The following is a 13,578-nucleotide window of genomic DNA, read 5'->3' as shown; positions in this document are numbered from 1 at the left end:
CACCAGCATGGCCCTACCTGGTGATGTAGATGTAGGCTCCTCCCAGCAGCAAGGAGATGATCAGCACCGGGATGAAGATGGCCAAGGCCATATTTCCCCCCTCCAATGATGTCTCTGCAGCAGCTTCTGCTACTAAAAGGACACGACCTCTTACTCTGGCTTTTTCGCAGCACCTTCTACTGCCCCTTTTCCTCCACTCCTCCAGTCCCTCACGTCGGACTGGGGGGCCCTGGAGGCACTGGGTACACTGGGCAGGTTCTATTGGCTCCCTGCAGCGTGTACCTGCCTCAGCCCCAGTGTCTCTGCAGTGACATGGGCTTTGGGCTGGGGAGCACCTGAGGTTGCCAGGCAGGGGTGTGGGGGTGGTGGTGAGGGGGTGCTTGGCCCCAGGGAGCTGTGCAAGGGGCTCATCCAGCAAATGTACCACTCACCTTCCAGAGCGTGCTCAAAGCTGTCCTGATTGACTGGAAGAGAAATGGAGAGTTACTGGGAGGTGGCTGGCTGTGCACTGGGTGCTGCAGCTTTGCATGCAGAGGCATTCACTTCCCCAGCCTGAGGCTGCCATGGGAATCTGTGCCTGGCTGTCCATATCCCATTTGGTCACAAACTGTGCTGCACACTTTCAGCACTTCATGATCATTCACCCTCTTTAAGGGCTCACACAGGGACTGAGCAGGCTGGGTGAGAAAATGTGTAGGATGCCTCCGCCTGAAATGGTGGCACCAGCCAGAGCTGGTGGATGCTGCCCATCCCAATGGATGCTGCCCATCCCAATGCGTGCTTCCCATTCAAATGAGTGCTGCCCATCTCAATGGATGCTGTGCATCCCAATGGGTGCTGCCCATCCCAATGTGTACTGCCCATCCCAGAGGGTGCTCCCCATCCCAGTGGGTGCTCCCCATCCCAATGGATGCTGTCTTCCCTTGATGGGTGCTGCACGCCCTGCCATGCACTACCTTTGCAGATGGGCAGCGGCCCACTCCAGTGTGATGGCTGTCCCAGTATGCACTTGATGGTCACCTCCCCCATGAGCTCGAAGCCCTCGTAGCACATGAAGGTCAGGGACTCGCCGGGCAGGTAGAGGCGTTTGTAGAGGATTTGGTAGCCATTTTCTGGCAGCCCTGGGTTGTCACAGGCCAGAGACTCCTCAGCTGGAAGGGAGCACATTGCAGGGTGTGACAAAGGCTGAAGGGAAGAAGGCTGGAAGTTCAGCTGCTGAGCTGTCACTGAGCTGTAGGGGGGGGGGGGGCTGCAGCACTCACAGACGCAGTGTGGGAGCCGCGAGGTCCAGATGGGTGTCCCGGTCTCGCGGCTGTAGCAGGTCAGCAGCGAGCTGCCCTCCAGCACAAAGCCGGGGTTGCAGGTGTACTGGATGGTGGTGCCCACCAGCAGCACGGGGTCAGAGATGAGGCGAGTCGAGTGCTCCACCTCTCCTGGGTCCGTGCAGTACATAACTGGAGAGAAGAGGGGATGCGGGGTGGGTCCTGGAGCCACGGAGCGCATTGCTCAGGGGCAGAGCAGAGCAGTGGGGCACTCACTCTTTTCGCAGAAAGGGGGGTCACTGCTCCAGCTGAGGTCCCACTGGCAGGTGAGCGTGTCACTCCCCACGATGTCATAGCCCGGGTCGCACTGGTAGGTGATCTTGGCCCCTCTCACCAGCTCGGTGTGCGATGTGGTCTTCCAGCCGTTCTGGATCTCGGGCAGGTCGGAGCAGGAGTCGTTGCGGGACACCTCTGTGGGCCAAGTGCTGACTGTGTCCCCATGCACACGGCTCCTTGCAGGGTGTGCATCCCACCCTGAGCACTGCAGCCCCATGAGCAGCCCCGCTGGTCTGCAGGTGGCATCGGGGATAATGGGGTCCCTTTGGATGTCACCCCAGAAGTAACCGACCCAGAGCCCTGCAGCAGGCTGTGGGTTCTGCAGGAGCTCACTGGGGCTGGAGAGGAGCTGTGGCCCAGCAATCATCCCCAATTGCAAAACCAGCCCCTGCAGACCCTGGTCCAGCTGCACGTTGTCCCCGTGCACTGTCAGGGCTGGGGACGAGCCCAGCACCCCACTCTCTCCCTACCTATGTAGTTCATGATGAATCCTTGTCCCTTCCCAAAGATGAGCCCAGCAGGATCTGAATGGAACTGGATAGTGAGGTCAGGGCTGGAGGAGTAGAGCTTCTGGGGGCCACTGCTGCCGACGTACTGCCCCAGGATGCGGGCAGTGAGCTCGTCCCCATCGTAAATGGTGAGGATGTCGCTGTTGGTGAGGTTCAGGCTGGAAAGGAGAGCTCGGTCAGCTGGGCAGGATGCTGGGTGCCAGACAAAGAGGCAGCGAGGTGGCCTCCTGCCTGGCACCACATGCCTGTCTGGGGACTTGTCCCTGTCCCCAGGGGCTGGGGAAGTGCTGTGTGGCTGCTTGTTCTGAAGGAAGCAGCAGTGCTGCTCCTCCAGCCCTGGCTTCATCACCAGCTGCAGCCCCATCATCAGCTCCGGCCCTGTCAGCAGCCCCAGACCCATTTTCCCCGCTGCAGGCACTGAGAAGGAGCCAAGGCCCTCCCCGCTGCCCCAGGCCCTCCATTGCCTTTGGAGCTGCATGGGACTCCCACGGAATCCCCCAGAACACAGCTTACAGATTTCAGCCGAGATCCCCGTGGGGATTAACACCGGCCCCATGAGACAAGCGGTGACCGCAGCGCTGCAGTTCTGGGCGGCAGCAGCAGCAGCAGCCCCCAGCAAAGCCCTTCCCGGTGCCGGAACCCGTCCGCTTCGGCAGCCGTCCTCCCGCGTCCCCGCCGCCAGCAGAGAGCAGTGCTGCCCCGCGGATGGAGCGGAGCCCGCAGGAGAAAGCTGCACCAGGGCTGAGGCGGCAGCAACACCCCCCCTCCCCAGCTCCGAGCGTGGACTCTGGATGTCCCGTGCCATGTCCCATGCAACGTCCTGTGCAATGTCCCATGCAACGTCCTGTGCAATGTCCCATGCAAAGTCCCATGCAATTGCCCATGCAATGGCCATGCAGCGTCCCATGCAGTGACCCATGCAATGTCCAGTGCAATGGCCTGTGCAATGTCCCATGCAATAGCCCAAGCAAATGTCCTCTTAAGGCCCTGGGGCTGAGCCCAGAGCTGTTCTGTGCCCAGCTGTGCCTGAACACCCAGCCCTGCACTGGGCAGAATCCATCCTGCTGTGCTGCTCAGCCCCTTGGGCCCAGGGTGCGCTCAGACACAGCGGGACCCCCACCCCACGCGTCCACCCATCTGATTCAGCCTTGTTTGGAGATGCCTGAGCCGATCCTCGAACATTTTATTAAGAATGTTCTTGGAAGGCGCCCAGTTAATCCCCATGGCAAGCTGACATTTGTAGTAAATCTCTGCTTTCTGTCAAACATGATTTTCTCGGTGACATTTATGTCTGATGACTTCAAATCGCCTGGTCTCCAGTCCTGCTCAGCCTGAGCGCCCACAAATCCAGCAGAGCCTCACGGGGAGCTCTGACTTGTGATTTTTACAGAAAGCTTTAAAGCCTTTTTGACTCTAAGCCCCTACTTGAGACATGCCCTCCTCTTGAAAACCCAAAATAGCACTGAGGAGATTCCCTTTGCATAAGCAGCATTATCATGCCCAGGGCTCCCTGCCTGGAGACAAAACCCACTCCCCTTTGAGCTACCCCCAGATGCAGTGAGGAGTGAGTGCTGCAATGCAATGGGTGCTGTAAGGCAAAGGATGCTGAAATGCAGTGAGCGCTGTAATGTGATGGGTGCTGCAAAGTGATGGATTCTGTAATGCAATGAGTGCTGTAATGCAGTGGATGCTGTGATGCAAGGAGTGCTGTAATGCGATGGATGCTGCATTCCAGTGGGTGTTGAGCACATTGCAGGGGGTGAGAGGAGTGCAGAGGGGGCAGAACAGACCCAGAGCTGGTCCCTGGGAAGGGGATGCTGCAGGGAAGTGGGCTGGGCAGGGCCAGGGGCAGGACATGTGCTGATGTCTGAGAGCGACTCACAGTTGGATGTCCAGGAACAGCCGCTTCTCCTCGCCCACGTGGACCCTCCAGATGCAGTCCTCTCCCTCTGTGTAGGGCTCCGGCCAGTTGGGGGACAGGATCACCCCAGCCATGGCTGTCAGCTCGCCCCCGCACGTGGCTGCAGCAGAGAGGCAGGGCTCAGCCCTCCTGCATTGGAGCGCAGCACGGCCCCATGGCGCGGGCACTGACCTCGGCACAGCGGCTCCGTGTCGTTCCAGTACGGGTCCCGCATGTTGACACACTCAATGACAGCAGGGCCCTGCTCCAAGGAATGCCCAGGGTCACAAGTGAACTCCACGGTGGTGCCCAAGTTGTAGGTGGGGTCGGAGGTGGTGAAGTTCCCGTTCTGGATGTAGGGCTCGTAGCAGTGGCCCCGCTCGAAGGCTGCAGGAAAAACCCCATTAGCGCTGGACACATAAGGATGGGGAGCACCGTGGCCCCATCTCCCTGTGCCCCGCCTGCCCCCAGCTTTGGCTTTTGCTGGAGGAGCCCTGGAGCTGTGCCACCACCCCACCAGGAACCTGTCCCCGCGTCCCTGCCATGCACAGCCGCGCTCCGTGCAAATGGTGTTCATTACAGGCAATTAGGATTAACAACCGTTTATCTGTCCTGAGCCATGCAGGCTTAACCAAACCCCACTTCTTCCTTTGTGTGTCAGTGTCAGTAATGCACTCGCCGTGTTGCTACTGCTGTATTTACCGAGCAATCTTCCCTGGGATTACCGCCTGTCATCGAGCCTGCTCTTTTCCTTTTCTTTGCTAGGGAAATGCATTCCCTGGAGCTTCTGCAGCCGCAGCGAGGTTCAGCTCGCTGTGCATGCTGACAGCACCACGGGGGCAGCAGCATGCCGAGTGCTGGGGGCTGGCCCCCCTCCCACAGCCCCCCAGCCCGCATCCCCAGGCTCACAGCCGAGCATCACCTTCGAAGCGGATGTTGAAGGCGGTGGCGGCAGCGGGCTCCTCGGCGAGGAAGTCGATGCGGATGGAGGAGTCATCGCTGATCACCCCCTCAAAGGGCACGCTGTCAGCACGCAGCGAGTCGTAGAGCACGGCCGAGCGGTTGCTGTCCCCGCTGTACACCACCATCCTGCGCCGGGAGCCAGGGGTCAGCCCCCCCGAGGGAGGAGGGCGGTGGGGGGATGCAGCGCCCTGAGGATGAGTGGGGGCACCCAGCCCTTCCTCCTCGCCCCGTGTGCTCCAGGAATTTGGCAATTGGAAGAGATTGTGCCAGTGAAAATTCACCAACCGGATCAGTTTCTTTTCCCTTATTGTAAGCTGGAGCTTTACGCTTTGATTTTACTATGGGCCATAAACCTGGCTCACTGCCTGTTACCAGGCTGAATTCCAGTGCTTTTTAAACACAGGTGTCGGATCCACAAGGTGCACTTGCATGGATGCTGGTAGCCTGGGATGTGCAGTCCTGTTGTGCTCCTTCCTCCTGAGCACTTGGACACCCCATTAGGAACTCCTGTCTTGCTCTCTCTGCCCCTTTCTCCCACCCCAACCAGAGCCAAGGGCCACTGGAACCAGCCCCTCACCTGTCCCTCTCGGCCAGCAGCAGCTTCTCGAAGTGCAGGTGCAGCTTCTGGCCCGGGGGTGCCGTGATGGCCCACACGCAGTACATGCTGCCCGACTGGTTGCCTGCGGTGCTGGGCGAGAGGACGCGGCCGATGGTGGCATTGTGCACAGTCCCTCCACAGGGCGCTGCCAGGCAGAGCGGGGCAGGTAAGGGGCAAAGAGGGGCACAGCCCCCACATCCCCCCTCACCCGCCCCAGCAGGGGACACATTCTGCTGCCACAGAACAGCTCAAGTCGCACAGCTTGGCGTCGCTTTCAGAGCTGCATTCAACATGCAGCGCAAAGCAGCCGCGTCGCTTTTGCTTTGGGGTTTCCCCCAGCGCCTGCGCTAGCTGCATGCCTGCACCTGAGCAGATGGGCTCGGGGCTGCTCCAGTGGGGCCGGGACGCGTTGATGCAGGTGAGCATGCGGGGGCCCTGCAGCTCGTAGCCCAGGTGGCAGTGGAAGTGAGCGATGCCGCCCGAGTGCAGATCCATCACGGTGACGTCTCCAAAGTCGGGTCTTCGCGGGAAGCTGCAGCTCAGCATAAACACTGCAACAAGCACAGAGAGCGCAGAGCTCGGGGCTGCCTGCTCCCAGCCACGCCACGTGTCCCATGCCACAGGCAGAGGCTGCTGTGGGGCCAGCTGCATGCACCCCGCGCTGCCTTCCACCTCTTGCTGCTTTTGACCAGACCCAGTTTCTATTTTAGAAAGAATTTCCTTGAACTCATCCATTTTTTATAGCATCTCAAGGAAAAAGAAATAGATAATTTAGCGAGAGCCTGCGCAGGAAGAGCTGCGGAATGGGGACAGAGATGGGATGAGGAGCACATGTGCAGCTAACAGACCCAGCGCCCCAACGGGACGGGGGCTGCCACTCGCTTCCACCCTGCACGCAGCACTGGGGGCAGATCCCGGTGTGCCCTCACCCCACAGGACCGGGGCACCCACCCTGGTAGTGCAGCTGGAAGGTCCCCACCGCCTCATCCTGGAAGGTGCGGAAGTAGACGGAGATGGTGTTGGTGGGGCTGCGGATCACCTGGCCCTCCACCAGCAGCGTCTGGTTGGCCAGCACCACCAGCGTGTCATCGTCCACGCCGCGGATGGACAGCACCTCCCCGTCAGACAGGTTGACGCTCTTCACCTGGGCGAGAGGAGAGCCGTGGGGCTGCAGGACAGCATCCTGGGGCCGTATGGGGGTCACCCCCAGCCCTGGGCACACAGAGCACCCACCCATCACAGCACTCATGTAGGGCTCGTGGCTCACTCCCCCATCCCCTGCTTGGGTGGGGAGTCCCAGCACCTAATGAGCAGTCCCAGCAGGCTTTGATTATTATTTGGAAATAGCTGCGAAGTAACCTCACATTTGCATTTCATGTCCGTTTAGCTTAATAAATGGGCTCATATTTCAGCAGAAAGATGCTCATCAGATCATTTGTTTCCTTAAGTGCGCGAGGACCGGGGCTCTATATTTAGCGCAGCCGCAGCCTGTAATTGCAAACCCTCTCGACGGTGTTGTGACGGGAAGGGTTTGTTGCTGTTGTCACAGCGTGCCCGTCTCCCCGCCCCGCTGCACGGAGCACAGATGTGCAGCGCCCGCGGGATCCCCAGTGCCGGAGAGCTGCAGGGCCATCCCGTGCACACTGCAAGGAGTGGGGCTTCCTGGGTGGAACGGCCCCAAGACTGTCACGCAGCATCCCCTCCTGCCCTGGCAGCCCCTTAACACATGGCACCGTGTCTTCATCCCACTGCCTGGCTGCATTCGGTGCTGCGGGAGGGGCTGAGAAGGGTCAAAGCCAGCCGGGGTGCAGCACGGGGGCTTGTAACCAGCAGCAGGTTTTGCTTTATTTTGCAGCATCACCGCCCACGGTGCCCTGCCAGGGGCTGTGGAGCTCAGGTTCTGCTGCGATCAGAGCCAGAACCCATGTCAGATCCTGCAGAGCCCGCCGGGGAGACAGGAGGGATCCTTGGTTCAGGCTGCCAGGCTTGCTCACCCACTAGAAAATCTCTTTAGGGAAATTCTACTTCCTGCCAAGAAAATTCGAGGTTCTTAAAAACAATGACAATTTTGTCAAATATTCTTAGCGCTGGCTGCTCTGCTCTTGAGCTGCTGCAAAAAGGCACAGGGACAGAGTGTGCTGGGGCGGCTGCAGTATGCTGTGAGCACAACAGGGACAGTGGGGGTTGATGGGGACCCCCAGCCCTGGTGAGACATCCTGCAGCAAGCCAAGCAAGGACCTGACTCAACAAGAATCAGGATCAGCCCTTTGGGAAGCAGGGGACCTCCATGCCTGGGGTTGCTCAGCCCTCCCCGTGCTGCATCCTGGCAAACCCAGGGGAAAGCAGAGCCCTGTGCTCACTGCCCAGCTCCTCCCCGCCCAGCGAGGTGTCCCCGCTCGTCTCTGTTACAGGAGCTGGGAATTAAATCAAAATCACTTAAACATTATCCAATTATCCCCATCGCCGGGTGAGAGCTGAGGAAGTTGCGCTGTGTTACTTCAGCACCTGCCCAATGTAATTAGCCGCAGTGCCACTGGTTCGCAGTGCTGGTACATGTGAAATAATTAAAAAGTGATGGAGGAGAATCTGCCAGCATCTGGAAAGGCAAGGCAGGGGGGGCAGGGGTGTGAGGCCACCTCCCCCATCGTGGCACTGTCCCTCAGCCTGGGACAAGCAGCAGCACTCACTGCTCCTCCCGCCCCAAACCAGCCCTCTGGGGAGGCACAATTAGCACTGCTGCTTCCCTGTGCTAATTACTCCCAAAGTGCAAGGTAGGGATGGCGCTGAGAGAGTCCATTGGACTCACAGGAGGGAAAATGCAGCAGATGTGGGAGTCGTCCCCGGGCTCCCATTCTCTCCGTGTACCACTGCATGCCCTGGCACGTGGGATGGCGCACACTCTGCCCAGACCCAGCAAGAGCAGGGTAGGACATTGCTCTTGTGATTTCATTTCTCTGAAAGCCTCAGAAACAGCAGCAAAATGAAACCTGGGGCTCTGGGTGAGTGGGGGGGGGTTGGAGGGGACACTGCAGCACGAGCGTAGGGGCAGAGCCGCAGCTATCCCCCAGTGCACTTCTCACCTGCAGCTCCACGCCGTAGCCCGTGTAAACGGTGACGTTGTAGGTGCACTCCAGGAAGCTGTGCCGGGGCAGCGGGGGGTAATCCGTGGAGTCGATGTAGCCCTCGGGGTCGTAGAAGCTCACGCTGCAGCGCACTGGGGGATGCATATCAGTGGCTGCCCAGGGCACGGCTCACCCTCCTCCCCCCTCCCCCCTGGCAGAATGTATCACCCCACTTCCAGTTTGGGGTGGAAAACTGTGGCTAAGGGAGCGACCGTCCTCACCAGAGATCCCTGGGTTGGTGACACCCTCCTCGAGCACCCCTCACCGCAATCACTCAGGATTTTGGCAGCCATGGAAGGCCGAGCTGCACCCCACTGCTGCCATATCCCCACCCCATGTCCCTCTCCCCATGTCCCCTTACCGGGGGTGGGCTCCGTGGTGATGACGGTGGTGGTGATGATGGTGGAGGTGGTGGTTTCCTGGCTCTCCTCCGAAGCAGAGCCGTTCATCTCGCTCTCGGCGCTGTCCATCTGGTTAACGGCACCACTGGGAGCCACGGTTGGACCCGTGCCTGTGTCACCAGGGCCACCAGGGAAGGGCCGAGTAGTTGATGGTGGCGGGGTGGAGGGGGAGATCTGCAGCACAGGGCGGTTGGTGGGACCCTGTCCAGGCAGCTCGGGGGGGCTCTGCCGCTGCCCATCCGCTGTCTCCGTTGGTGTGAGCAGCTCTTGGGAGGACACGGGGAGCGTGGAGCCCTGCGTGCTCGCAGCCTTGGGGGGCCCTGGCAGAGTGGGCTTGGCCTTCAGCTGCTTCCTCGCCGTGTTGCCGTGCTTCAGGGCAGGAGGCTTTTTCTTAGCAGGGACAGTCTGCTTGGTGTCGGCCCTGGTGTTGGCGGTGGGCGCCAGCGAGACGTGGCTCTGTGCATGCAGCGATGGCCCCTCAGCCGCCGGCTTGGGGCTGTCCTCAGCAGCAGGCAGCAGGTTGAGGGCTGCACTCTGCCCGGGTCCCCCCATACCTGCTTCATCCGCAGGCAGTGGGTGGGGGCTGGCGGGGAGCGGTGCTGCCTCGGGGCGGCCATCTGCAAAAAGAATGGGGAAAGTAGGACTGGGTGATGCTGGGCGTGAGATCAGCGCTGTGCTGTGGCATGGGAGCTGCAGCTGGTGGAGAGCCCGCTGCCTGCTAATTGTGGGGAAGCAATAATGAACCCGCGCTGGTTCCCTGAAAGTTGGGTTTCTGCTGGAAGCTCATTGCGCAGTCTCAGAGCCGCTGTTTGGTCTCTTTATCTTGAGGTCAGCTGCTCAGAGAGGTCTGCTCACTCGTGCCGAGTTTGTTCTCTGGCTTGGCCTCTATGAAAAGCCTTTATTTGTGCAATTGTCATCAGTAAATACTGTTATTTCAAAGAGCCTGATTAGGCCATGCCATCCCCCATTGTCTTCCCTGCTGCCGCCTGATGGAGAGCAGCTGCCCCACTGCCTGGCATCAACACACCACTCGGGATTGAAAAGCCTCTCCCTAGGCAGCACCTGACCTTCTGCTCCGAGCAGGGCAGCGTGCAGGAGACAAAGAGTCCCCAAAGCCCCGCCACCACCGAGCGTAATTGCGAGAAGCGCAGATGGATTCAGCACCACTGGGTCTGATTGGGCTGCAGCCCACAGTGCACAATAAGCCCCGAGCAGCACCACAGCTCTGTGAAGTGCTGCACAAAGCCAAGTGTCAGCGTTTTCCATGGAAACTGCGGTCGCCAGGGAAGGAGCTCAACAAGCAGCAGTGCCTGGGGCACGCTGGGCTCCTGTAGGACCTGCTGCAGGGTCCTACACATGGTCCTGCCACGGCTGAGTGCAGCCTCCCATAGCGCTGCGTGCACATCAGGGAGAAATGGCCTCATGTTGCACCAGGGGAGGCTCAGGTTGGGTATTAGGAACAATTTCTTTTCCTAAAGAGTGGTCATGCATTGGCACAGGATGCCCAGGGAGGTGGTGGAGTCACCATCCCCTGAGGCGTTCAAGGAACGTGTGGATGTGGTACTGAGGGACATGGGTAAGTTGATGTACTGGGGGTTTGTTGCGTTGGGGTTGGACTTGGTGATCTGAGAGGTCTTTTCCAACCTCAATGATTCTGTGATCCTGTGAAAAGGGACCTACAGTGGCACTGGGCTCGGTCCCTGAGCATCCCGTCCTGGTGCTCCCTGCACCAAACGGGGGACATGGTGACACAGGGGCTGCTCCTGCAGGGACCCTCACCCCTAAAGTCACTGCGTGAACAGAAACAGCAAAAAAGCACCCCTGGGTTATTTGCCATGTGAACTCCCATTCATAATGGATGTTGCTGTTAAGCTGTATTTTATGCTTTCGGAAAGTTGACTAATTTCTTATTAGATCCTTTGCCAGGAAGCATTTAAATGGTTCTATCCTTAACAAAGCATGAAATAAAACACTCTGTAGCGCGGCTCCGTAATGAGGTACTTAACATGCTTCAGTTTGCAAAGGGCAAATGTGTATTTCAAGGAAACGAATGCTGGCCAGGCTGGGGCAGGGAGGTGAGGGCTGCAAGAAAGAGAAGTGACCAGCGATGCTAACTCACATTACCATGGCCAAACCAGCCCTGCATGTCCCCAGGTGCAGGAAGGAGCTCTGCCCCAGGCTGGACAGGCTGATGTCTGCCTGCCTGGCAGCAAATCCGTCTTGTCCTTGTAAGGCCTCGTGGTAGTTTCACCTCTGCATTACTGACGGCCTTTCAGATGAGGCATTTAGGCAAATATTTGAGGGAAAGAAAATATTGCAGAAGCCTCCTGCCAGCCGCGAGGGAGGAGCAGCAGGACCCTGCCCGGCTGCAAATCCCTTCAGCTCTGCACAATCGATCCGGAGATACTGAGCTGCCGGGAGAGACATGATTGTGTTTGACCTTGATCTAATCTGCTAAACCAGCTCCGGAGAAAGGAACGCTATCGCAGCGTACAAGGGGCTTATCCTGTCGCTTCATCTTCAACGCGTTGCGGCTGCCTGGAGGCTGCAAGGGATCCGCTGGGGCAGCGGCGGTGTTTGCAGCGCTGGGGCTGGGGTGCCAGGGTGATGCTCTGCAGGGCGCTGCGTCTCCGCTGCACGAAACGTCCTGGAAAGTGTGGAGCAAAAGGGACCTAATGCAAAGCGGCAGCTCCTCCCCGGGCTATTCTGGGATCCGCTGTGTGAGCAGAGGAAGGAGCTCGGCTCGGAGGATGCCTCCACTCCCCCGTGCTTTATATTAGCTGCAGTAGGAAGCGCTCTCCGCAGGGCTGGGGCTGGGGGGGCAGCTCCAGAGGGAGTGGGGCTTTGGGGTGGCACTGCTCCCAAGGGTGCATGTAGGGCACCGTCCACCCGCCCATTTGGGGGCTGTCGGGTTTAATTGCTATTTTGAAGGCTTCTGTTTTCCTGCTGCTCAGAAACAGACCTGCTCACTGCCCGTGAGCTGTGAGCATGCAGCGCAGGCTCCCGGCTGTGGTTTGGGGTTTGCTACAACGACCCAGATGCACCAACAGCGCGAAATGTCGCGTGCCATGCAAAGCAGTGAATGAGGCTGCATGGACATGCGGCACAAAACGAACCAATTAAAGGCGAGCCGAAGCTCTCCCCCTTGCCACAGTTCCGTTCACTATCAGCTCCTGTTCTCTGTAACAGAGAAACGGGTTTGTCAGCGCTCCCTCACAAAGGGCACCCACGTGCTGGTCACAAACCAAGGACACCGCGGTCCCCACAGTGACGGGTTTGTGTCACTCATCCAGCAATGGCAAGCGCCCGTGTGCTGCTCGCAATGTGCCACGGGGAGCAGGGAGATCTGATTGCTGCCAGCACCTCAGCTGGAGGGGCTTAGCGGAATTAGGGAGCTGCAAGCGCTTGATAAAAGGATGCTGAAATAATCATCAGGCGCTCATTTTGCTGCTGCGCTCCCGAACGAGCCGAGCTGTGAGTGGCTGCATTGCCGGCTTCCCAATGCTAACACGATGCTATCGCTGCCCAGGAACCGGAGCACTGCAGATTGATTGCTGGGGCTCATAGCTCTGTCCTAAAGGCTTTAGCGAGCTGATTATACCCAAGCCTTGAAGAGCTTACAGGGATGCTATTAATGGTGCTGCTCATTTGGTGCTGGGCTGGATGGATGGATGCTGAGGCTGCAGCAGCAGTCTTGCAGCAGTGCCTGGTGCTGGGCAGCCCTGCAGCCCCCGGGGGAAGGGGCAGGAGCACGTCCCATGCAGCACCAGGAGGGCTTCAGAGCCATGGAGAGGGGAAAAGGCAGCTTGAGTGTGAAGCAGGGATCTGAGCGAAAAGCAGGTTGGGTCCATCAAAACCTGCCAGTGCGATGGTTGGGAAAAGGTTTGGTTCAGTTTCAAATCTTAAAATGTTTCTGCCTTAAATCTTGAAGAGCAGGGGAAAAAAAAAAAAAAAAGCCTGAATCAAAACAGTCTTTCATTTCCAAAGTGTCAAAACAGAGCGACGCTGCCTAGATCCCCGCGTGCCTCCCAAAAGGAAACATGCAACCCGCTCCTTCCTGCGGTTACTATTTCAGCAAATTAAGTTTTTCCAGTGGAAAAAAAAAGAAAAAAAAAGTTTCCCTAAGCACATCCTGACAGCTCGACCCGTCACAAATAAAATAGGAGCCATCTAATCGCAGTGACTCATCCGCGTGGGAGCGCAGATAAGCGGGGCCGGAGGAGAAGCTGCCCCTGGGGTCTGCGTGGTGGGGCAATGGGATGGGATGGCTCTGGGATGGGTTCCTGGTGGCCGTGCATGGGGCTGCCCTGTGCCCCGAGGGCTGTGGTGGGAAGATTTGATTGTAAAATTTACATCTGTGTCACCGGCAACGCTCAAATAAGGTTGCCATGGAAACTCCTCATTACCGGCAGAGGATGCTGGCAATGGAGGAGTGCGGTGGGCATGGAGGGCACTGGGACATGGCACTGCCTCCCCTGCGCTGTCCC

The 13,578-nt window shown here is 58.8% G+C and overlaps 1 protein-coding gene across 1 annotated transcript in view; it reads right to left on the bottom strand.

The window, feature by feature from the left end:
• The window catches only part of SEZ6L (seizure related 6 homolog like), a 10,570-nt gene extending 865 nt beyond the window's left edge, over positions 1–9,705 (bottom strand). Inside the window, exons 1-14 of the mRNA XM_021413239.1 lie at positions 9,052–9,705; positions 8,649–8,782; positions 6,520–6,712; positions 5,934–6,119; positions 5,548–5,713; positions 4,930–5,096; positions 4,200–4,394; positions 3,990–4,128; positions 2,069–2,265; positions 1,539–1,733; positions 1,263–1,454; positions 957–1,151; positions 432–464; positions 18–129 (exon numbers count right to left, since the gene is read on the bottom strand). Coding sequence (XP_021268914.1) covers positions 18–129; positions 432–464; positions 957–1,151; positions 1,263–1,454; positions 1,539–1,733; positions 2,069–2,265; positions 3,990–4,128; positions 4,200–4,394; positions 4,930–5,096; positions 5,548–5,713; positions 5,934–6,119; positions 6,520–6,712; positions 8,649–8,782; positions 9,052–9,643 — 2,696 coding nt within the window. The 5' untranslated portion in view covers positions 9,644–9,705. The remainder of the gene's footprint in view (positions 1–17; positions 130–431; positions 465–956; positions 1,152–1,262; positions 1,455–1,538; positions 1,734–2,068; positions 2,266–3,989; positions 4,129–4,199; positions 4,395–4,929; positions 5,097–5,547; positions 5,714–5,933; positions 6,120–6,519; positions 6,713–8,648; positions 8,783–9,051) is intronic.

Source organism: Numida meleagris, chromosome 14, assembly GCF_002078875.1.
Source record: "Numida meleagris isolate 19003 breed g44 Domestic line chromosome 14, NumMel1.0, whole genome shotgun sequence".
NCBI classification, from domain to species: domain Eukaryota; kingdom Metazoa; phylum Chordata; class Aves; order Galliformes; family Numididae; genus Numida; species Numida meleagris.
The sequence above is the reverse complement of the archived record's forward strand: the minus strand, read 5'-3'. Positions and strand labels throughout refer to the sequence as shown.